The sequence below is a fragment of the Adelges cooleyi genome, unplaced genomic scaffold (genome assembly GCF_023614345.1).
Source record: "Adelges cooleyi isolate 19-005CV unplaced genomic scaffold, UGA_ACOO_1.1 ACOO_flye_CR_arks_rails_tigmint_CR_PRNA_108, whole genome shotgun sequence".
Taxonomy (NCBI): domain Eukaryota; kingdom Metazoa; phylum Arthropoda; class Insecta; order Hemiptera; family Adelgidae; genus Adelges; species Adelges cooleyi.
The window spans coordinates 4,501,768-4,526,187 of record NW_026095761.1 but is presented as its reverse complement, the minus strand read 5'-3'; the positions used below and the strand labels follow the sequence as shown (position 1 = coordinate 4,526,187).

The window sequence follows — 24,420 nt, the reverse complement described above, 5'->3', positions numbered from 1 at the left end:
TATAGTACCGTAACGACCGAATAATTATCTACACTAATCACATTTACCCGGGATTTCCGTTTATTGACCGATTTTTAATTAAAATATTTTCAACGCCTTCCGGTGACGAAATTAACTGAAAATAATATTTTTTTTTCACACTACTCCCAGGGTGCTCCATCTGATGTAAGACCCTTATTTTCTCGGAAAATACGAATACTTTTAAAATATCTTCATACCTCATATGTAAAAATAGTTTATGTTGTTTTTTGATATAGGAACATTTGTGTTTAATTCCATAAACATGTAGACAAAAAACTAAGCACAGTCCAAACCAGCACAGTAAGAAATTACCAAATTGTGGTCCAGTATCCACAGATTTGCATCGAAGCGTTTCGATTGGGGGGTCGATTGGGGGGTTCTCAAAATTTGGGTTTCAGGGCATGTGGGGATAGAAGTATGCCTAATCAATATTCTATACAAATTTTGAATGATCTGGCTATTTTTCGCAAGATTATTGTGCAAGCTAAAGTTGAAAGTTGAAAGAGGATGAAGGAGTTGACTTTTTCTACTTTTGACCCACCAAAGTACAATCTCCATACAATTTCGCATGTATAGAAGTGCTACTCGAGTAAACTGGTCTACAGAAAAAAAAGTTTTTCTGATTTCAGGCACAAAAATAAAAATCACATTATAAAACCAATACCTTCTCAACTACCGTATCGAAACTTAAATCTCAAAGTTTTAGCGTTTTCAAACATGTTTTCCGAGGAAGCGTGTGTTTTACATCAGATGGATCACCCTGTATAGAATTTTATAAGGAGTTTTTATGACTACGCGCTCGAAAATGTAATAAATAACCGAACCAGATTTCATTAAGCCAAAGACGATCTGCTTGATTTTAAGCACATGTGGTCATTACTACAAGATATAAAATCTGGGTACATCAATGAATCAAAATGTTGTATTCATTATCTATACATTTACATTAGAAATATCTATAATAATATCGGTAATTGTAACAATTATTGATTAATTGATACCTTTTTTCCATTAATTCTCTTCTAGATAATAATAGACAACATATAATGGGCATCACCGAAATTCTATAACGAGACATTTGTTAGACGAAATAAGTGCTAAAAAATATTGTACTTCTTATCTGATGTATTGATGTAATGCCGAAGGCGGTAGTGTCAATCCTTAACTTGTTCAAGCTGTATGACATCAGAATCGGTTAGGCTTGTTTATGCAGGCGATCCTGGTAGAAATCGGCCAAAGAGTACATTCGAATTGATCAGGTTAAAAATTAATTTTAAAGAGGTTAAAGCTGAGTTGTGTATGCTGTTGATAAAACTTGTGGAAAAACCCGTAAACCGTGGAGTTGAAAGGGTAATATTTTATTTATCTATTTCAGAGCTTAGGCGTTTTCTCTTGTAGCGACGGTGCAAAAAACAAAAAAATACCACCGGGACGCAATAATCCAACAGCTAAGCATCAACAGACACGGAGTTGTTTTATTCAACAACGCTGTGAGAACACATTCTAATCCCTACAGACGGTAATAATTGGAAATGCATAAAAAATTTCATACCGTCAAATGGTCGACCCAAAGGCTACACGCATTACCGCTAAAGCTGTAACAAGTCGCTATAGGGAATAGTACAAGAAAGCTCGTTTTTTTTTTTTACCGAACCATATAATTTTGGGCTCAGGTTCACCGTAAGCAGCAGTGCGAGACTTGCTCTGCTTGGCACAAGTCTTGTTGAAATTTATTGTATTCCTGCTGTATATAAGCCATTGGACGCAATCGGCTAGGTGCAGCTAGATGAGCTGTAAACGTAGAAGGATTTTCAATGGATTCGGAAAGATGATCGAGCCTTTATTAATATATATTGGTGCTATTCGCCGTGGGAAAAGGCGGAATGAAATATTATAAGTCTCGGCGGCAATAACCGATATAATCTAACGATATCGCTGTGAAACTTTTCCAGAGAACTCCCTGAAATTTACAACAGTTGCGTGCGAAACAATGATACTATTTTATGACGATCGAATACACTATACTGTACAACTAAATTCCAATAGACTTTACAGTAACTATGTATAAAGCAACCTTCGCATCTCTCACCAAGTAAAAGAATAACGAGCAATAGTATTATGTGCATTGAATATAACTGGTGGAACGAGCCACCAGCACTATGTTGGAAACTATTTTAATTTTGAATCGCCTCGTTTTATAGCTGAAGAGTTTTCTGCAAGGCTGAAAACAGTGCACAAGTATCAGTTTTAGAATACTGTCAAGTTTCCGTTAGTCACCCTCGTTAAAATTTTAGAAACAGCTTTACCCGACTTCTGAAGAAGGCGGGTAATGTGGTTTAGGTGAACTTTATGTACGTTTCCATTTTCCGCTTAAACTACTGAACAGTTTTTGATGAAATAAAAACTAAAACAATCTGAGAATTTTTAGCTAGGTTTGATTAGCATGGGATTAAGTATAATTCCGCTAATAGAAAAAAAACTATAAAACGGATTTTTTTTTTTAGCTAAATTATTTCCAATTCATATAACTGATTGTTGTCACGGATATCACACGAAACGATTTACTTAATCCGCGGTTTTTTGTGTATGCTTGATATAAGATAGATGTTATAATACAGGGTGATTATTTTATCGCGAACTGCTCAATATCTTATAGGGTTTAATTAATAATAATTTTTTTTTCATAAAGTTTTTATATAATGTGATCTCGATTTTCCACAAATTTTCCCTCCCAAACTAATTGTTCTTATACCAACTCTCAAAACTTAAATGGCAACGCATGCACTTCACTAACTCTTTAAATTCAGAATAGTGAATACATTAGTTGATGAAACCTGGTTATAATTTTTAGTACATTATTCTCAATTTAAAAAGTTAATGAAGTGTATGCGTTACCATTTAAGTTTCAAAAGTTGCTATCAAAAAAACTAAGTTGGGAGGGAGGGGATATAAACAAACAACAATTATTTTCTTATTAAACCCAATGAGATATTGAGTGATTCACGATAAAATGATCACTCTGTATACGTTTAACGGATACAGACCAAACGTATCTCGGAGCTTTTGGCCAAAGTGATTATCGAGTTTAACGTAAAATTCAATACCGACAGACAAGATGTGTGGTAAATCTCAAGCAACATTATGTTTGTTTTAAAGCGGTGCGGAGCTCAAACAATATAATATGTACGCACATAAACATACCATACGGTTGGGTTCGTGATAGATGCATGCGTGTGTGTGTACTGCGGCTTAGAAGGGTTGGCGAAACAGGGTGTGGACGACAGGATGGTTTCAACAAATCGGTCCTTTGCGCCTCAACTTTTCCCATTGTGTAAACACTACCGACGGGAGTTTCACGATTATTATTGTTATTACGGTAGGATTTTTTTTTTTTTGTTTGTGGCTGAAGTACCTACCGACGTTCCGGGACCGTACATCCTCGAGTGGTAACAAAGGCGACTTACACCGCAGTTTCGGCACAACTAAAGGATTTCCGAATTTCGCTGGTTTCGAGCGGCACTTTAATTAAGCCGACTAAATGTCGTTTTAAACGAGCCGAAATACACCCGTTTCCCACGTGTCCCGACCCTTACAATATATTATATGCTATGTGATTATATTGTGTGTATTATGGCAGTGTAAACCTACAAGTGTGCGATGATATAATATACAATAGTTATTATTTTTAAGTAGGTACAACATGTATTTTGTACAGAAATACTTACAACTCGAACTAGCGACACGTTTTAGTTGGCTGAGATCTCGTTATAGTTCCAAAGTGATTTTAGGTACAACAAAAAAAAGAAGAGTTTTCGAGGATTTCCCGAGTGTTTTTCTTTAAAGAAGAATTTTTGGTGTTTCTTTTCAAAAATTCTTGTCTTCCTTGCGTAAGTACGTCGAAGAGCGAGAAGGTTTTTTCGTTGTATTTATTATTTAATTACTCTAAAGTTTGGCAAAAAGAAAATATTAGATGTGCTAACGGAAACGTTTGTATTTTTTTTTAACTCCTTAGAAGGCTTCGGAAAAACTAAATAACCTCAGTTTCGATTAGTGTCTTTCGGAATGGATTATGTGAAATATGATGCAAACTTCCAAGGTTTCAACGTGGACTCTTGAAACGTTCTGACCAAAAACGCAGGTGAAATGTATCTGATATCAGGAAATATAGAAATATTGCATATTACGTTCATCATTTGTGAATGCATTCACATTGGGTTCGGGTGTTTGCAGCAAATTATTGGAAATCGATAGTCACCAGATGCAATTTAAACTATTGAATTACTTTAAGCAAATTGAAAACTAATAATCATAATTATTCAACACAGCCTTGTTACAGACTTCATTGGGACCCTCGGTAAAAGTCGCATGCGAACATTAACCTCGTTATTGTACAAAAGCTCATTAATAACGAGATTGAATACCTCGAAGTCCAACGAAATGTTACAGTGCTGCTTAAAATGTCTTTTCATAAGTTACAAATCCAATGGTCAAGTCACGTAGCACTCAGTACTGCGCGTTACGTACAATTCCCCCAAGCAATACCATTTCCTCAATCTTGCTCATTATTTATTACACCTTACCCGATCGTTTTGTATTGTTCAATGAAGATTAATGCGATCACATCCCATCATTAAACACTAACCGATCCGGTCGAATCAGGGACCAACAACACGATTAACACCGTCATTCCATCATCAATTGAAAGTGCAGAGCTGAGAACGAAACTTACCCGTGTCTGTCAAGCTGATAGACTGCGAACAAAACTAAAGATCCTTTTATTTTTTTTTATTTTTACACCTCTTAATCGTCAAGTATTTTCACAACTTTTTTTACAGCCGGGATGGTTTGGATAAATTTACATCTCGTTTTAACTAGAGTTTGATTATGATTGATTTCCGCAATCCTGTACTCCTGTAAGAAACGAACTTGGGCAGAGTAATGGCAAAAATATTCATACCATTTTAAGGGTAGTTTTAGTTTTTATTCAAACAAAATTGATTAAACGGTCTAGATAAAATTTGGTTGTTACAATCGGAAAAAGTACAAACATTTTGGCTACAGATTGAACTGTTTACCGTTTGCACTCAATGCTGCATTAGGCAACCAGTTTTTAACAACTAATTTTGAAGTTATTAAAGTTTCAAGTTTAGGACAGGAAGAAAGGTGGAGTGTAGTATTATTTTTATCTGCGCGTATTTCTCATCCGCACTTCCCCTCCGATCCTAACTTTTAATATCTTGTAACTTCAAAATTAGTTGTTCAAAACTCGTTATCGACCAATCAACATTTTTAGTACACTATTCTAAGTTTAAAAAGGTAATAAAATATATACGTTACCATTTAAGTTTCTTAAAATTATCACCCTGTATGCATGATTAGTTTTTTTAATTCCTCATTGGCACAGATTTATAGATGGTAAAAAGTAGTTGTTTGGACTTTCAAAAGGCAGGTTTTTGCAAAAAAAAAAACGACGGATGGTACTGTCTTTTAATTTGACATGTCTTCAGAGATTTAGCTGTTCGAGGTACGTCCAGAAAGTATGAGTACTTGTAAATAGTAAATGAAGACGTTTTGTTGTGAATTGTGATGATAAACCGTGGGCAATGCCAACGTCTTCCAAAGTCTTGTGTTTGTTCTCATGACAAGAGAGAGTATAAGCAAAGTTTGAAAAGTTCTGCGGCGACAACGGCGTAATAGAAAAGTTTGTTCGGTAGTACACATTTTCATAATTTGTGCTAAGCACAAACTATTGTTTGAATAAAATAAAAGTCGGTTGCTCTAAAGCTCTTGTCGCGGTCGGGTCAGGTCGGGTTCGTGTTGCCTACAAAAGATTCGGTTTATGGTATTGCTAATGAACATAGCAGAGGAAATTACAGCAGACGGAGTTGTGGTCGGTCGTACTCTCTTTGGAAAAACTACCAACCGTGTGATGTTGTGTGTATCTACTATTATTATCATGCGGGTCCACCGAAATGATACTTGCCTACTAATACCGAGTGTGAGGCGAGTCGCATCAAACTTTACCACGGTTGTGCGGTTTGTACTTACCACGGAGGGGATAGGGTTGCACGTAATTGCATTTGCCGTTGATTAGACGGGCCCTTTGTAAATGTAACAATAGAAGACACCGCGTCTGAAACGTTGAAAAAAGTGCAATGTAAATACCCAAGCAACGCAGTACCGTCGAAACTATGTAAACAGTCCAAGAGCATTGCCGACATGGCAATCTCGCTCAATGTGGACGGGTAAAAAATTAGTTCAAACCAAAGATAGAGTTCTAAAAAAAAAAATCTACAAAGTTAAAATCATAGTTGTCATGGTTTTGAATGTGTACATAGTACTTGAGGCATTTTAAATTAGGAGGAAATAAAATGAAAATGTAAATAAAACGTTTAGTAAAATAATTACAACGCATGGTTAAATCTAACCTAATCCATCCCGACTAGAAAGGAGTAAAAAGTTGAACAAATAAAGTAAGAAATAACAAAGTATTTGTCAAATTAAAAAGGTCTAGGATAAATTGAAACGAGTAAGGAGGGAACAGCGTAAATCTGAAACAATGTTTGATTATTATCGTTTTAGTTAAAGTGATTCATCAGCTTTGAGTGTAAAAAGTTTAATTCAATAAATTACAGTTTTACCAATCTAACTTTGGTAGCGAAAAGAGAAATTAGAAGACATGTTTGTAAACATATAAATAGTGTAATGTGTTATAAGTTGCACATTGTTATCAACAAGATAATAACCTCATGTTTATCATTCGTAGTCGCCGCACAGCATTATAAAATATCACGCGTGTTTTCTCTTACTTAATAAATTTAAACAACTTAATCAATAAAAGTGTTATTTGTTTTTGTTCAATAAAGTATTAGGTTTAATACTTTACAAATCGAGTCATTAAAAAAAACATATTAATATTGATTATAAGAGGGTCGTTTGGTCTGGTGGGATATTGCAGGGATTTTACGTTCAGTTTTAGGTTCTAATATCGACCACAGCTAGTTTTTTTATTTGAACCAAAAAAGTGTCCATACAAATCATAAAGAAGTATAGTCATATTTTCTGCTTCGCGTGGATCCCGATGTCGTATGATCACAGTTGGGCAAGGATCTAATAATACAGCTAATACGTTAACCTCTTCCCTGAACCAACTAAATTAAAATTTATCGTCGGGATGGCATTGCATTGAAATTAACATTTTTTTTTTTAACGTTCTGGATTTGATAAGAATAATTCGGAAAAACGAGTATAAATAATATTTACTCGGCTCGTGGAACACATATTGTTGTGTATGCGTTTAACGGGGGATTAGGGCGTACCCAACGGCCACTGTGAAAATAATAATTTTGAAAATGTATATGTTAGTTTTGACGGGTTGTCACGCGTTTGACGACAAACGGTCGGCCATTTCGGATGAGATAAAAACAATAAAAAAAAACATAAATAAATAAAAGCCCATCTCCCTAAGGGCTTTACATGCCCGTAATAGCACTATCGTCGCGGCCAGTCACGTACTAGATCGACTTATATCGTTGGCGGTAATTCGAAATGCCTAAAAAGACATTTACGGAGACGTTGACTGTTATTTGAATTTTAGACATGCGCTTTCACGCGATGATTCAAACTAGTAATATCGAATAATAATAAAATATATATATATTAATAACGAACAAAACGAGACGGACCGAAAAAGTCGGAGTATCCCTCACACCGTGATAATATGCCCGAAGCTGGTAAACATGAGGGTTTAAGGTTGAGAGGCGACCGTGACCGTATACGTGAGCGGAATACGGTTTTGGCTCTTTTGCTCTTTGCTCGACATTTTCGCTCTTCCGTTCACGTTTCCGTTGAGAAAATACTAATTTACTTCGCCTAATGCGTTATAATATTATAGATACTATCCACGGTTTAAGATAATACGGTCGCCCAACGGCCTACGACAATACTCTGGTTTCGAAACATCTGTTTCGATTAACTACTAGCGCTCCTGTTATTTTAAATCGCGACTGTAATCAACATTTATGGAAATGTTGGTAGCCACTCTGTGGTTCACGGCTACACTGTTCGTTTATTAAATGTCGTCGCCATTTTGTCGAGTGAACAGTTTAACCGGAATGAACGAAAAATGAGAATTTCCCTACACCTACCAGCACTGTCCATTTCTCCATCATTTTCAAGATGACAGACATGATTTTATCTCTTCCCGTAAGAGCCCATGTAAAAATGATATAGTTTCTTTTCTGTTTGTTCTGTGATATTATCTTAAATCGTAGTACCATCTGATCGCGGCCAGCCGTATCTGCAAGACGCTGATAACCTTGATCACTGAACTCAGTACATGGAACGCATATAAGATCCTACATTGGACGCAGCTATGTTGTATACAATTTCATGGAAAGTAAACACGCTACGTTACTTTTCCACGATAACATAGTTATATTTTTGATAAACCATGGAACGAACAATAACTGTTCACAATATGGCGGCCTCCCATTAGTGGACATTTTTTTATAAACAGCCTACTATTAAAAGGCAATACACGTTCCATTCATATTGAGTTTAGAGACCTTAATGTGGTTGCCACAGAAATCGGTTAACAGCTGTCTGACATAATTCGAACAACTCCGTCCGCGTTTTGTTTTTTCCCAAGAAACGCACATGTCGGATTCATCACTGCCCGGTAATAACCTTAACGGCCGTCCGTGGTCCATGTTGGCTATTCAATGCCGACCGAGAATTCCAATATTGACCCTTTTTTGAACAGACAAGTGATTTATTTTTTTTTCTTCCTCGTTCCCTAGAGACGAATCCCTTGGAACCGTTCCGCCGTTGAAAATCCGAACCAGGTATGTACTTTTTCCTAAATACCTCGATTGGTGAAATATTTCCAAGATTCGTAAATTGAACGCCAACACACATTATTAAGGACGAATATCCAACCGCAAAATGAAAAAAATTAAACTGTAACATCTTAACACGTTATTCGAGTGAATAAGTCTACAAAAATAAGTTTGACACTGAGTACAAATAGATGTCAAATTATGTGCCAGTCGTCCGCATTCGGACAACTCGGATTATTTCAATAAATTCGATTTAATGAAGCATGTACTTGGCAACAGGAAGAAGTTTCCGGGAATCATCGAGCAGTAATTTTTGAATAGCCCAAGATTTTTAATGAGGACATATTGGTGGCATCCCCGGAGCAAATAATCAAATAAAATAAACTCGGTTTGTTGGGTTACAGGGAGGGACATCGTGCATGCCGCGTATGGCACCTGCGATGACGGTTAAAAGTTTGCCCTGTGCACTTACCTTGTATATGTCCAGATGGCCGCAGTAGGCGTCGAACTTGTTGTAGAGACATTCCAGCATGTTGACGACCATGAACGGAGTTGCTGTGCTGCAGATAGACGTGAACCCCACAATGTCGCTGAACAACATGGTCACTTCGTCGTGTGTTTTCGCCTCTATCGTCTCTCCTGTGTGTAACGAACAAAATAACAAAAACCATGACGTCACAAGACTGGAAATGAAATCAGTGTGACCACGCAGATTCAAGCATTTTCATAATAATATCACAGATAAGACCATTTATTTTTATTTAATCTGTGATAATATATAGTCAGTTATCATTTAAAACTTATGACTGATAAGGGGTTTATACAATAATATTGTAAAATATCTTCACAATAATTCATACTATTGTTCACGCGGCTACACTGATCTCCTCGCGACTAATTAGGGAGTCGTTAAGATTTTTGTTTTGTTTTCGGCGCTATCTGTTTTTATATAGTCTGTATAATCATACAAAGAACATACAGTTATTATGTAAAATCGAACACTTTTTTCTAAGCAAAAACGGTGGTCTTACATAATATTATACCACTTTCGTGTCCCATAATTGATCCAACCACAATTGACTGTACTGAATATATTGGATCTTCAAGCTCGGACTTGATATAGCTTAGGGTCTTACAATACTTTAAAATTATCAATTTCACTAGCTGTTTACTATTCGGTTCGATATTATTCCACTATTATTACAGCTATAAACCGGCAATGGAATACAGTATAGTAATATTATTTTTTTGCATAAGTGATCTGACCTAACCCCAAGAGAATGAAGCGAATCGAAAATGGTGCAAAAACTAGCAAGCTGTTTTCGACGTACGGTCAAGTTGGGGCAGATTACTTGAGATTTAAGGAATGCCTTTCACATATTAATTATTATTCTGAATAAATAAACACAGAAAATAGCAAAGACATAAATTATAAAATTGTAGATCTAGTAACACATAGTTAATGGTTTAAACACATTATTTTAAGTTATTCCAAGTTATTCCAATGCTATACATAGGCAACATAGTATAATGATAACCATTACGCATCAAGATTGCATAACCAGATTGCCGTCTTACTTTTCACAATAACATAATGTATCTACTAGTTTAGCAATAATATAATACTATAATAAATTATATTTCAAATACAGTTACAAATTTAGTTATAAACATGTTTCGACTTAATCATTTTTCTAGAAACATATAAATAGATTTCATATTTATAATAATAATACAATTAAATATGTACAAGTACATCTTATTTAGATACTTCTGATTGTGGTACAATAATCGTCGACATCGCTTCTGAACACAATGGGAACATCATTATAAGCTTTCGAAAAGTATTCTATTGTGTATAAAATTAATTGTTCAACCATATTTTATACATAGTTGTCAACTTAACGTTTTTTTTTTTAATGAATTCATAATTGCAAACAAAAGAAAGAATTCATGGGATCGTACGAACGGATTAAAAGTTTGAAGAATATTTGTCTGTCTGAGCGAAGTGAGTGGAGATTAAAATTAACTCGTTAAAAACCGGTCGCTTATTTATTATTTAATTTTAAATTACAAATGATCGTTCAGTGTCCGTTTGTTTTTTTGTTTTTTGATGATAATATCGTCTATTCAGTTTTTATTAAATTTAAAAACAAAAATTTCTTCAAATTCAAAAAACCTTCTTAAATTAAAAAAACAGAATATTTTATAGGTATTGTAATTAGTCAATTATTACTATACCACCATTTTCATGATCATTTTATCACTTATTATTTCATCGATTTTCCATTATTTCTCCTTATTCTCTACCTTATTTCTCATTAACGTCTAGAACGACGTCAAGTCAGTTGTTAGAGAAATTAAGATTTAAGTTACACTTTAGGTTCAAACGTTTACCGAGATCAACAATGGGACACGTTTTCGGCTTTCTTGATTTTCTAAAAAATCAAGTAATTTTTATGGTAATAATTGAAATGAAAAAAAAATTAGATGTTGATAATTTTAAGAGCTTTTTGTGAATAAGGGAGCAAATGCTGTACATTAATAAAGATAAGATAGACTGAGTAGACTGCTGATAGAAGATATTGGTTTTAGCTTTAATATAAGAAGATAGACAGGTAGATAGGATTTCGTACCCATGGGGCATAATGAATCTAATTTGAGAAAAATCTGCGTTACATATTAATAACGCTTAATTATTTTTAATTTTCTTTCAAATAATAAGAGATAGAAGGTGGATTCTAATCTCATTGGAAAGAGCTTGTCAAGAAGATACAACATACGAATTAAAAAATGTGGTCATTCAGGCTTACGCTAACGGCCGTTCTGTGCGTCGAATAACCGTCTTAATTGCTTTCTACACCATTCTATACCGTGTTAAAGTTTCAGGTACTTAGGATCCGTACCGCATTGCAACACTCTTCAACAGAACAACTAAAGTAATTACCACACGCTACCTGCTGATGATGAGCGGTTTCGTCTTAATGACGGTTTCCTCTTTGAACGTTTACACGCATTATTCACAAAACGTTATCTAGTGTGTATGTTCAGCGTAACCGATTAAATAACCGCCTTTTTTTTTTTTACAAATTTACTTGCAATTATTAGCTGTTTTATCGAATTTCCAATCGGCTGTAATCCGACAGCTAAAGAATAAACACCCATTGTTTTTATACACAGGAAATATTTCGACGAACAGCCATTAACATAAAAAACCTTTCAAAGTCTTAATAACTTCTCCGTTTTAATATTCAAAAAAAAAAACACAGAATAATGTTTTCACTATAGGTGAGAACTGCGGTAAGAAATTATTGAGGGGAAACTGTAATGTAAATAAAATAAACGATTGGTTAGCTCTGCTAATTAATTGATTTTATTAATTAACTATATTAACGGTATTTTAGAACAAACTTAAGGAACATTCGTGGTTGTATATAAAGTAAATAATCAAATATTTCAAAAACCTTTAAGGTATAATACAACCGAATGTTAACTTACAAACAATAAACAAATCAAGATAATTACTTTATATAATATACTTTGAGATGAACTGCAGTAAGTAACATTATTGATTTATTTATCAATTATAATAATTAAAACGAAGGGTAAGCAAAGTATCATTCAAGCATCTGAGGGGTCTAAACATTCCTAGAAAATTATTTGTACGACAATTATAATAATTAATGTACTTATATTATTTATAGCTTGGGAAAATAAGCAACTAGAAAAATAATTTCAGACGTATAAGTGATTAATTAAGAGGCGGCGGTATTAACACAAAATACATCTAATGAAATGTTCAAAAATAAAATCGAATATTTAATTAAAATATATATTCCTTCTTTAGAAACTATTAAGCAAAAGGCATTAACATTTTAAATGGGTTTCTAGAAGCTGAAAGTGTAATTATCAGGATTAATGTTTTTTGTTAACGTTCAACACATCAACGTGCCATTTTAAAATCCAAGTATTATATTATATTATTATATATAAAACATTATATTATGTTGTATATATAACACTTGGTTGGTTCCTAGTATATCGTTATCATAAACCACGGCTAGTGGTTGAAATTAAAACGCAAACAACTGTAGAGCTGACTTGCAGTAAGTGAGTTTATTGAATATAACTAAGTATGAATAAATAATAAGCTTTATCTTAGAATAAACCTGTACATTTGATTTGACTTTTCATCCAAGGTCACAAAATAGTAAACGTAGTAGCAGATTATTTGTTTAGAAAATCATTATACATTTTCCTCTCCGCGTTCGTTTCGAACGATGGTTCCTTTGTTTAAAGTTGTTCCACTTGAATTTTAAGTGTGAAACTGTATACTACACTATAGTTGGTTATGTTGAAAATATTTGTTGTAATATAAACAAAAACGGTTATAGTATAAATCCAACTTTTTTATTTGGGAGGCAAATAAGATGACTTACCACAAAATAAAATAAAAAACGCAATGTCTACCAATATTGTTACTCCTCGAGTAACTGGCCAATTCGATTACTTAAGAAATGTTTTTATTTTTCGTTTAAAGTTACAGTTGTCATTGCATTTGGTCATGACAATTCCGACGACAGTAAAATATTATAAAGAGCGAATTTCAGAAAAAAACTTTTTAAAAGGAATTTAACATTGGCACTAGGACACTACTAGGAGACTAGGACATTACTAATAATAATATTGGACGAGTGTCTGTTTGGCGGCACTTTGACGGCAATACGTGGTCGTCCCTGGGGATGTTTAGAGAGCAAGACACTTAACCCTGACCGTCGTCTCGACTTGTCTAAGAGCTCTTTCCGTTTGATTCGCTCCAAAAGGTTTGGATGTATTTTAGGAATGCAATAAAAATGGCTGAAAGTTTATTTTCGCTCAATGAAAGCTACTTACCCAGCCATAGTCGTTTGGCGATGTTCGGTGGGAAAATCATGTGTAGCAGACTGACGTTCTTTTCTCTTTCCTTTCCCACGGCCAGGTTGGCCTCTTCGATCGAACTCTTTAACTTGTCCATTCTTCTGCGGAGACCGTCCTAGAAAAAAAAAGAAAATAGGTCAAACTTCCAATACACCAAAGTGATTAGGTTGTTATAAGATACAATTATTATTATACATGTATTGTGTTATCTAACACGGTTTATATTTTAACCTTTTATAAGCCAATTCGATTTTAGCTATTTCATAAAATATCTTTTTAAAAATTATTATAGAATCATCAACTTTGATAATGTCAATAATACCATAATTTTATTTAAAAAAAACACCAATTTCAGATGTAGAAAAAATAATATAACGTTCAGTGATTGATACTCAAATTAACGTCAACTGCGGTTGTACACACCAAGTCACTTTGGGCGGTCGTACAAATATGTCACCTCGTCACGATTATCTTTTGGATACATCGACAACCTGTAATACATGACCATGTCTACTACAAGCGTCTGCTTGCAAACAAACCTAATATCGTTTCACTCCAATCGTCCGTTCTACCGTATATAAATCCATTATCTTTATTAAATGCAGTAACAGATTATTGTTTATACGGTTTACGGTTACACCTATATTTTTACAAATTGGCTTTGTGAACATTTCGGAAGCCTTTCATCTCCCATGCTGGTTACAAATTACAACATGTTGTTGGCTCCACTGCTGCCTGAAGACTGAAGCGATCGTCTCCTCGGCCGTAGCTTATACAAGTGATCATTGTTTTGATGTAATGTGATCTCAATTTTCCACAAATGTTGATGTCCCCTCTCAACTTAGTTTTTTTGAAGCAACTTTTGAAATTTAAATGGTAACGCATACACTTCATTAACTTTTTAAATTGAGAATAGTGTACTAAAAATGTTGACTGGTCGACAATGAAATATATGCGTTACCATTTGAGTTTGAAAAGTTGATATAAAAATAATTAGTTTGGAGGGGTTTGAACATAAAAATTTGTGTGACGATTCAGATCACATTATATAAAAACACTATGAAAAAAAAATGAATTTATTAATTAAACCCAACGAGGTATTGAGTGGGTCACGATAAAATGATCACCTTGTACAAACTTCAACCGGGTTATTGTTTTTATGGATTTTCACAATAAAGATATTTCGAGTGATGTGTTTGGAAGTTTTATCAGTCATCGACTGTGCTTGTGACCTATGGCGGAGCGTTCGACGATAACAACAAGACTTGTATTGAAAAGACCTTATGTCTGTTTTATTCGACGTGGAAGGGGATAGGGTGGCATTAGAGAATATCGCACATTATAGTAGACCCCTGCAAATGTTTGTCCACTGACAAGTACGGGATATTATAGTTTTTTTTTTTTTGTCGACCGACATCGAGTCACCTCGGACGACCATATTTCATCCGGTTACTTAAACGTCGTGGCAGGGCACACGTGTGTCGTTTGCGATTCTTTGTTCATCGTCGTAAATCCGTTAAGTGATATAACTAACGGAAAAAATCAAGTCCGGTCCACAGGACCAGCTAACCGGTGGAGGAGAGAGAGTCGACCAACAAGTGTCGTTGTCGCGATTATTCCAGTACAGTCCACTAAACACTTGGCAATACATTATTGTTATTTCGACGAAAAACCCAGCTAAAAGAACCTAACAGGTGCTAAGGACGTTAATAATATCCGGCTCGGATTTCGGCGTATCCGGGTCGTCCAACACTACAGTGTGAAACGAAACTTTCGACGTTTCCAAGAGAAGTGAAAAGTTTTAATAAAATACTAAAAGTTTGAGCGAATGGATGTGTTTTTTTTCGCATTCTGTCGACGAGATAATACAACGAGACGAGTTCATCAAGATTTCTTTTTTTTTTTATTATTATTATTTAGTTTTGATACGTACAAGATATATAATATGAAATGAAAACTTTCTCGATTCCCAGCCAACGCAGAGATAGCACGCATTGTACACGACCAGCTAGGTAATCATTTTACCATCGTTACCAATTTTTTTCCCCCGCTTTAAGTTTAAGTGATTTGTTTTTTATTTTTATCATCAACGTAAATATACCAGCTATAGTCGTGTACTGTATCCGTCGCATAATATTGTATTTTTTGTTTGTAGATTGTAGAAAATGACAAAACAATCTTAACTTTTACCCAACAGAAAATAGGTCATTTGAAATGTGCACAAGCAACTTGATTAAAAAGAAAAGTGTATTAAGCGAACTGTTCTTTTTTTTTCCAAAGCGCTAGGGGTCGCCTGATTTTTTGATGATATATTAAAATTATAAAAAAAAATTACCTACGTAAAACTTTTTTGATTTTTATGATAATTTAAAGTTTTTGTACATTTATTTTTGTAGCCCAAGATCAGATTTAGGAGGGATAACTTTTGAAACATAAATTGTAACTTAAACATTTAACTCGTTTTTTTTTTTTATGAGAATAATTTGTTGAAAATGTTTACGGGTCGACAACCAATTTCGAATGATTATTTTTAAAGTTATTAAAGTTTCAGACGGGAGAAAAGGTGGAGTAGTTTTGTTTTTATTTACAGGCATTATTCAACCACAATCAACCAGGTTAAATTTTCCATCTGACAATCTCTGAAAATCTACTATTGAATTTTTATGTTAACAATTTTATGTGATTATGAAATATAGATTCAGCAGACATGGTAATTTTTATGTATAATTACTACAACTTGTAGTGAATTCACTGATAGTAAGTACCACGTGTGCTTTTATTGGAATTTGGCCAAGAAGTATGAATCTGCAAGGATACCGAGCACAAACTCTAAGCGGATTATAATAATATCTTATATCAAACGTCTGAACATTTCTTTTCCTATTTTACCGCAGTCTGTCCCAAAAAAAATATCAATAGAAGAAAATAGTTTTTTTTCTGTTGCTAGTTTCCGATATTAGTTGTACGCCGTGTTATACGATTTTCGTAGGTTGCAAACCCTAATAAAAAGTAGCTTAAGCCTAAAACTATATTAAAAAATATTTTCTTCGGCCTTACGATTCCCCCGAGAATAAGCCTATAGAAATAAGGTTTAAAATGGTATAAGGATTTTTGTTCAATGTTCAAAATAATTGTCAAACGATAGAAATAAAACGTAAGGACTAAGGAGTGGAACGGTTTTGGAAAACTAATTAAAATATTTGAAAAAAAATACTGACAACACATGAATTTTATCTTAGCACGAATATTTTACAAAGAAAACATCTTAACATCGTTCTTAGGTGTAAAAAAAAAATAAATAATTTTACCAGCAAGTGAATATTTAAAGTATATTATATTTCATCATTGGAAAAGTGTGATGTATTTTTTTTAGCTTTCAGTTGGCTTGTGGAAAATTGTAAACTTTTCCCAGAAAACGGGCGAGGATTTTTTGTTTTTAATTAATACATATAATATACATTTAGATTAGTACACGGACTTGCACTTAACGATTTTTTTTTCTCGAATTTCCTTCGATTTAACAACGAGTTTCGTTCGCACCCCACGGGCTTGTAATAATTAATTATTAAAAATGTCAATTACGAAAACACTTTGGCATTGAAATATGTGCAGCATCGGTCATACGTCGAAATTCATTGTAAACCCAGACGGAGCTAAATCGGGGATTAAAATATAAAAATAAAATAAAAACTCAGCTACTTTTCATATATTTTATACAAAGAAAACAATAACGATTTTTTAATAATTTTAAATTGGGATTTCCCGCCAAACAACACGATATTGTACCTACAAGCTTTGGGATTTTTTTTATTTACAAAAAATTAAACAACTAACGTCAATTGCGTTATATATGAACTGCGGTCGAGTTTTTCAAAACATGTGTCAGAGGACTTGATCTACAGATCAATAGTTATTAAAGCCTAAAGCAGAGTTATATATTTGCAAAGCTACCTGTAGCCACATAGATAATGAACTAAAGAAATTTGATTAAGATTTAGAGCACAAATGAACCAAGTCCATCGCTGCTGATTTCCAGTAATTGGCTATTTGAGATTATCTACTGTTTAAATGAAAAATTGTCAACTTGATAAATGCTCAAACTTAAAACTTTGTGACGGCGCTCACGCAACATTGTGTTTACAAAATAAAAAAAACTCATATCATTTATAGAACAATTTTGCTAGGTATTTATATTTTAAACATTTTTTTTTAACGGCTGCTCTGTAATTCTTTAATTGTTTTCAATAAATAAAAATATGTGGACGTCATCGTGCTGGTCAAGAAGAAACTATGTGTCAAGACAGCATCTCGTTAAAATTAAATATACATATTATAACGGAATTATATTACATTATATAATTTTCATTTTACAATGGTGTACCCACATTTGTTCATTACTCTTCCCCTTGGTCGTTATGAAGAGATTCCCATCCGCATTAACCGTAAAGGCTCTACAATAATATACTCAGTGTATAATTGTTATACTGTGACATTCATAAATTTTATACACACACACACACACACACCGGTAGTGGCAATCATATATTACACCTAATTTACACAGCGACAATGAAAATAATTATTAGCATTGTATGTATGCATAAGCTGAGAAATTTACATATAGAATTATGTTTGTCTTTTTTTTTTAAAAAAAAGGGAGTTTTGTTTTTAAAGTATATATTTTTATCTTTACACTGCCATAAAATGTGACGGTTCGTGCAATGTACCTAGTATGTTTGAGCTAATCAGTTTTCCATATTGATTTATTGTGACTCTATTATCATTGGATTTGATCGTTATAGGTTTGAAAAAATACTTTTTGGTAAAAAAAGCTTTTAAAATAATTTTTGTTTTATAAAAAATTTACCCATGTTGGTGGCAAAAAATATTGCTTTAAACAATACATATTTGTATATATACTTGAAGTAGCGCCAAGAAGCTTTTGTATTTACATTTATGTGCATTTTTTTTTCTACTTTTGGAAAAAAAGTAGTCATGGTCGGATCTTGTCATGAAAACATTTAGAGTTCCCAAAATGATCGAACTAATAGTTTAGTAAATGAAAGTCTAACAAAATCAAAGTTTAATTAGTTATAAATTGTGTAGAACAATTTTTAGTTATAGTACAATCAAAAACAGTTTTCTTAATAAAGACTGATTCATTTTAATGAATGTGTTACAAATGTTTCTATCAAGAAAAATAAGTTGGGAAGAGGGTAGGAAATTCAAAATTTACGGATAATTGAGATCGCATTATACAAAAATGTAATTATTATTTAAGTCAATTGAGATATTGGGTCGTTCACGATAAAATGATCAATTTGTATACTGACTTTTTGAAGTGCAGACAAAAAAATCATGGCAACTTTTCAAACCACGTTCAGCCCGGAACTAGCCGAACGGGAACGTTAACGTTTAGGTATAACGTGGAAACAAACGGATCGTTCGGGTAAACTTACCGAATTTATTATTCGTACACGTTTGATGGTTGCAAAAAAAAATATATACGTGACGGGAATAAAGTATACAAGTAATATGATATTACATTTGTAATACAATAATGCCGTAACGGGGCCAAATCACACCGAACGCGGAATATTACAATAGCAATCCATTTTAAAAATTGGTTATTATTATTTTTCAATGCACACCCTAATGGTATTAAATCACATAAAATATTGCTAAAAAAATGAAAAAAAACAAATAATGTTTATGAAAACGTCCAAATCTGGCTCTGATCCGTACGCACATAAGCTATATGGAGGTACTCTACATTCCTCTAAGCCTAGACGGTCGAGTCCGGCTAATGCAAATCCGTTCCACTTGCACTCTTTGTTTGTTCTCACATAGCAATGATCGGAAACAACCGTATGTTTTAGTAATATGATTTCCGACGAAAATGCTCATAAAAAAATCACAAAAAAACACTCGATATACATGGTGATCTATGTGGGAACTTATTTTACTATATTTTTCAATACTTTGACCGTTTTTATTCGTCCCTTATACATAAAATAAGTACCGACTTTGTTTTTTCAAATGGAAACATATGGTATTTAAGTATATTCGTTGGACACGATGATGAGGGCAGACGGACACCTTAAGATGAGCTTTCTCGAATTTTTTTCGACTATTCCAATGTGTGCTCGTCGGCCTAAAAAATAGTTCCTAAAATTATTGGCCGACACAAGATAAGGAAAATGGTCCGAAAAAGTCAGTATCTTAGTAGTAATTCGGCCTTGTGCTGCTTTTAGTCTTGACGAATTTATTGGAAAATAGTATCTATTAATGTTAATATTAGCAAGCAGAGGTGGGTGTTAAAGGTCTTAGCCATCGCCTTAGTGTACCCCTTTCCTGCTCCGTGGACGTGGAAGAGCCAACGGTCGAAGAACCATTGAAATTCAATTCGGAAAATGGACTTTGTTTTTATCGTTCAGCTAAGCGTTTCCTCGATGCAGGTCAATTTTTTTTTTTAATGTAATGATCTAAGTACACTCTGTGCAGTGTATTTAGGTACCGAACTACCGTCGTTTCGGTTTCTTTCCTAAACCGTACAAATGGAATTATTTACCATTAGAAAGTAACGACAACGGCGACGGGTTGCCACCGCGGTAATGAATGTGCCTGCGCCCTTTTGACCACCGGCATTTTTCTTTTAGACAATACAAACGAGCGCTCACGTCAAAAAAGTTCAAAAGTAACTCCGGCAAAACCATCGAATCACATTCTGCCGGCGTGTTACACGTGTGCTTTTAAAATCGTTGCTCTCGGCTCGAAAATAAAAACAAAACTATATTTTTTTTCTCCGCAACGGAAAAACCTATTTCCCATTATTATTCCATCGCCCAATAGAGTCTCAACTGCTCAGTAGCAAAGTACAACTCAATGAAACATAATGAAATTATTTTTTTGACACGTGTTGTATTATTATAGATTTTCAAGAAACATTAAATGTAAGTTTAGAAAAGTAAATAAAGAAAAAAAATCCCAAGCCTTATCGGTAAAAGGGCCTATAATATATAATGTTTTTTGTTTCTAAGGTAAATTGAAGTGTTGTATTAAAAAAAAATATAGTTTTTTACAACAGATACTATAACGTTTCTGTGTTACCTAAACAACTATATAACGTTTTTATAACTACCGCTTGGTTTAGATTGAGGTCGTGTTTGTACAATATGTGTTCTATATTCGTTGTAATTAAAGTTGTAAGTAATAGATGTACAGGGTTAACTAAATTGGACCGCCTGTACTTATAATTAGTCATGTAAAGTGATCCGTGTTGTAAATGGCTGCAAACACTCCCGAGAGACGTTTGCTAAACCGTATTTTGACCATAACTAATTTGGTTAATATAATATACAAAATGATTTTGACAACATCAAATTAAACAAAAAAACCTAGTCTCCGCTTTCTCCGCTCCACCGAACAACACCAATCTTTTATCATTTATCTCTTATCTTTTATCATTTATCTCTTATCACTTATATTTCGTCTCTCATCTTTAATTTCTCATTCCTAACACTTAACTCTTATTTATAGCTAAATGTGAAATTGTAACGTGAAAATGGCGTCATGAAATTTCTCGTATCCAGCCCAATAACATAATATCCATGTTAAAACTTCGTTGGCCTATTTACAAAAATACTTTTGGTTTTTTTTTTAATGTTATTAAAAGTAATTTATACCAATAACTGGCACAATACGTTTTTTTTTTGTGTATTACATATTATTTACACGGCTTGAATACCGCGAGACGCAGCCACCCACGCTATTTAAAAATTAAACAAACAAATTAACAACAAAGAGAATTTCGCCCGTTCTGGATGAACGTAGGCGTTTGTTGAAATCACTTTACAAGTGCTCTGTTTGACTTCCGGCAAAAAAGCTTTCATCGTATAGGTAACGTGTCGAGTACCTAAGCCCGCACTCGTTATTGTTTGCGACGATACCGGTGAGATCTTTTCAGTTTCCACGCCATAACGTTTTGACCTTAACGTCGACAAAGAAGCTCACCCCGCCCCGAGAGTAAAGATAGTTGGTGTAATTGAATTGATTAACGTTTTAAACCACTCCAACGGAATGAACTAGTGCTGGGAGTGCCGGACCAAAACAATAAGTTAAAACTGCCGAACATCGGTTGGGGTGGCTAAATGCCAAACACGCGTTTTCCATTACACGTACGTTTTATCAAATACATATAGAAAATTATTTTTAATATGATATTGGAACATTTATTACAATCAGATACTATGTTTATAGCGTTGGCACATTTATTATGTGCCAAAAGCTGAGCAAACTTGTTATACCCAGATTTTTCTTAATATTATTTCACAACCGATTTCTTTAAAGACGCATCTACTCAATAATTGAAAAATTTCAGCACAGTGTCCACTGAGCATAAAGAAGAAGGTCCGTATTGGGAGGTGGAGAAAGCTCCAGAGGTCTTCAGGAGTTATTACAACTGAAAGTGATAAAGTCACATTCAAATAAACGCTTCGATGCTACTCTATAGAGTATAGGTTGCCGTATAAATAATCATAAAAAACATTGTGTCGAAAATAATCATCAACATGAAGAAATCGGTCCAACTGTTAAGGCAATGTCGTTCATCATTGTAAAGACAATACTTTCTCAACTCCGAATCGAAGCTAAAGTATAAATCACACATTTAAGACTAGCAAAATGAGTAATCATAAATTATGCTAACAATAATAAATTATTTATGAATACATCAAACACTTAAAACACATACAATTTGTCTGGATAACCCATAAATAACTCAAATACATTTAATAATAATTGTTTTTATATATATTTTTAATAGATTAGCTTATTGACTATAATAATATTTTACTTAAAATGAAAATGTAGTTATTAAGTTTGATAAGTAAAATATTATACACTGCACATTATACGTTGTCTGATAGTAATGGCATACACTAATGTAGCAATTATAACCTTAAAAACCTGAAATTTAGTCAACGATTTATTAATTAAAAATAATTATTATCAAAACATGTCGAAAAACATAAGAAAAATGAAACCAAGCTTGAAAATACAGATTAAGCAGTAAATACCTACAACATTTTTTGTTTGAAATTATATAAGAATAAACACACAATTCTTAATGTATGTTTGAAAGAAACTGGTAATAATAATAAAATAATCGAACATTTCTCTTTTCACATTTTTTATACTATACCTTCTTAACTTCACAAAAATCTAGTTCAAGTTCAACATTATTTTGTGTTTAGTCGATAGATTACTCAAACTAAAAACTTTAAACTCGACACGTTATTTTTATTTAATATAATATCATCGTAGTAAACTAATTCAATGGCTAAACGTTTTACAAGTTTTTCAATTTATTACTTTTTTTTATTATTATCCTCGCTTTCTAATGGCATAAAAGATAAACATTTAGGAAGTTCAGTTAATATTTTTTTTTGTAAAATGTCATTTCCCAGAGTAGGATGATTTTTATAATTAACTTTATTTTAAAACTTTTTTTACTCAAAGTCATTCCAAATTTGTGTCATTGATATAAACTTTTGTTTTTACAATGATAAAATATTGAACTTAACGTTGACCCTTAAAATAATAAGCTCGTTCGAGAATAATTGTTGTTGTTATTACTATAATTACAATTTTTATTGTTCTTTTCGTTAATTAATTAACTTTTCATTTAGATTATTATTTGTTTAAAGATTGTTTTTCACTCGACAGTCAAATAGACTTTATGTTAGATGAATTGTATACATATAAAGTATTTTATTGGGATCCTTCTAGAAGCTATAGACTCGGCATTTCGAAGTGTTTTTTATATGTTTCTAAGAATATAATATAATAATGCATGTCGTTCCGGATGCAACGACGCCGGAACTCTATATTATAATGTGGTCACTATGCAACTGAACTATATTAAACATTTTGCTTGTGTACATGCAATAAAGAAAACCAGGTCAAATATATGCGGTTAGATTCATAAACAATTTTAAAACGGACGTGTACACAAACTTAAATTTAACTCTCCGAGAAAAGCGATACAATGAATTGACTCGGATTTTGAATTATACAAATGACTTTTAAGTAAAGATTCGTCATTCTTAGTAGCCGAAAAAATATCGAATAGATGGGCGCTTTTAATTTTCCTGGTTAAAGTGCTATTTTCAAATTAAAGTACTACCATCCAGTATTATTCGCTGTGATTGAGTAATAGCTGAGAAACAATTTCCGGATTAAATCTTAACCGTGTTCCAAAACATATCTTTATTATTATAAAACTCCCAGACGACCGCGCTTGGGCTCTACTCTTTTGTATAGTCTTTATAGTGAGACTACACTAAAGTGTTATCGAGTAGGCTAGTCAATACCGTTTTTGTGTGTAAAGTTTTTACTTATTCTTTTTAATATGGATACGTTTATGGGGCTGGATACAAGAAATTTCATGTCGCAATTATCACGTTACACTTTCAGTTAAAGTTGGAGATTAGAGATAAGTGATAAGGTATTAGAGATAAGTAATAATATATAATTGATAAGAGATTAAAGATAAATGATAAGAGATATGAGATAACATAATATCCATGATTGTTTTTCCGCAGAGTATGGAGAAAATAACTATATAAAACTTTATAGATTT

General features: G+C 33.3%; 1 protein-coding gene across 1 annotated transcript in view; it reads right to left on the bottom strand.

Moving 5' to 3' along the window:
* LOC126845627 (head-specific guanylate cyclase) overlaps positions 1-24,420 on the bottom strand; it is a 167,097-nt gene that overhangs the window by 12,207 nt on the left and 130,470 nt on the right. The window contains exons 10-11 of the mRNA XM_050584406.1: positions 13,755-13,893; positions 9,334-9,500 (exon numbers count right to left, since the gene is read on the bottom strand). Of these exons, the coding sequence (XP_050440363.1) occupies positions 9,334-9,500; positions 13,755-13,893 (306 nt within the window). The remainder of the gene's footprint in view (positions 1-9,333; positions 9,501-13,754; positions 13,894-24,420) is intronic.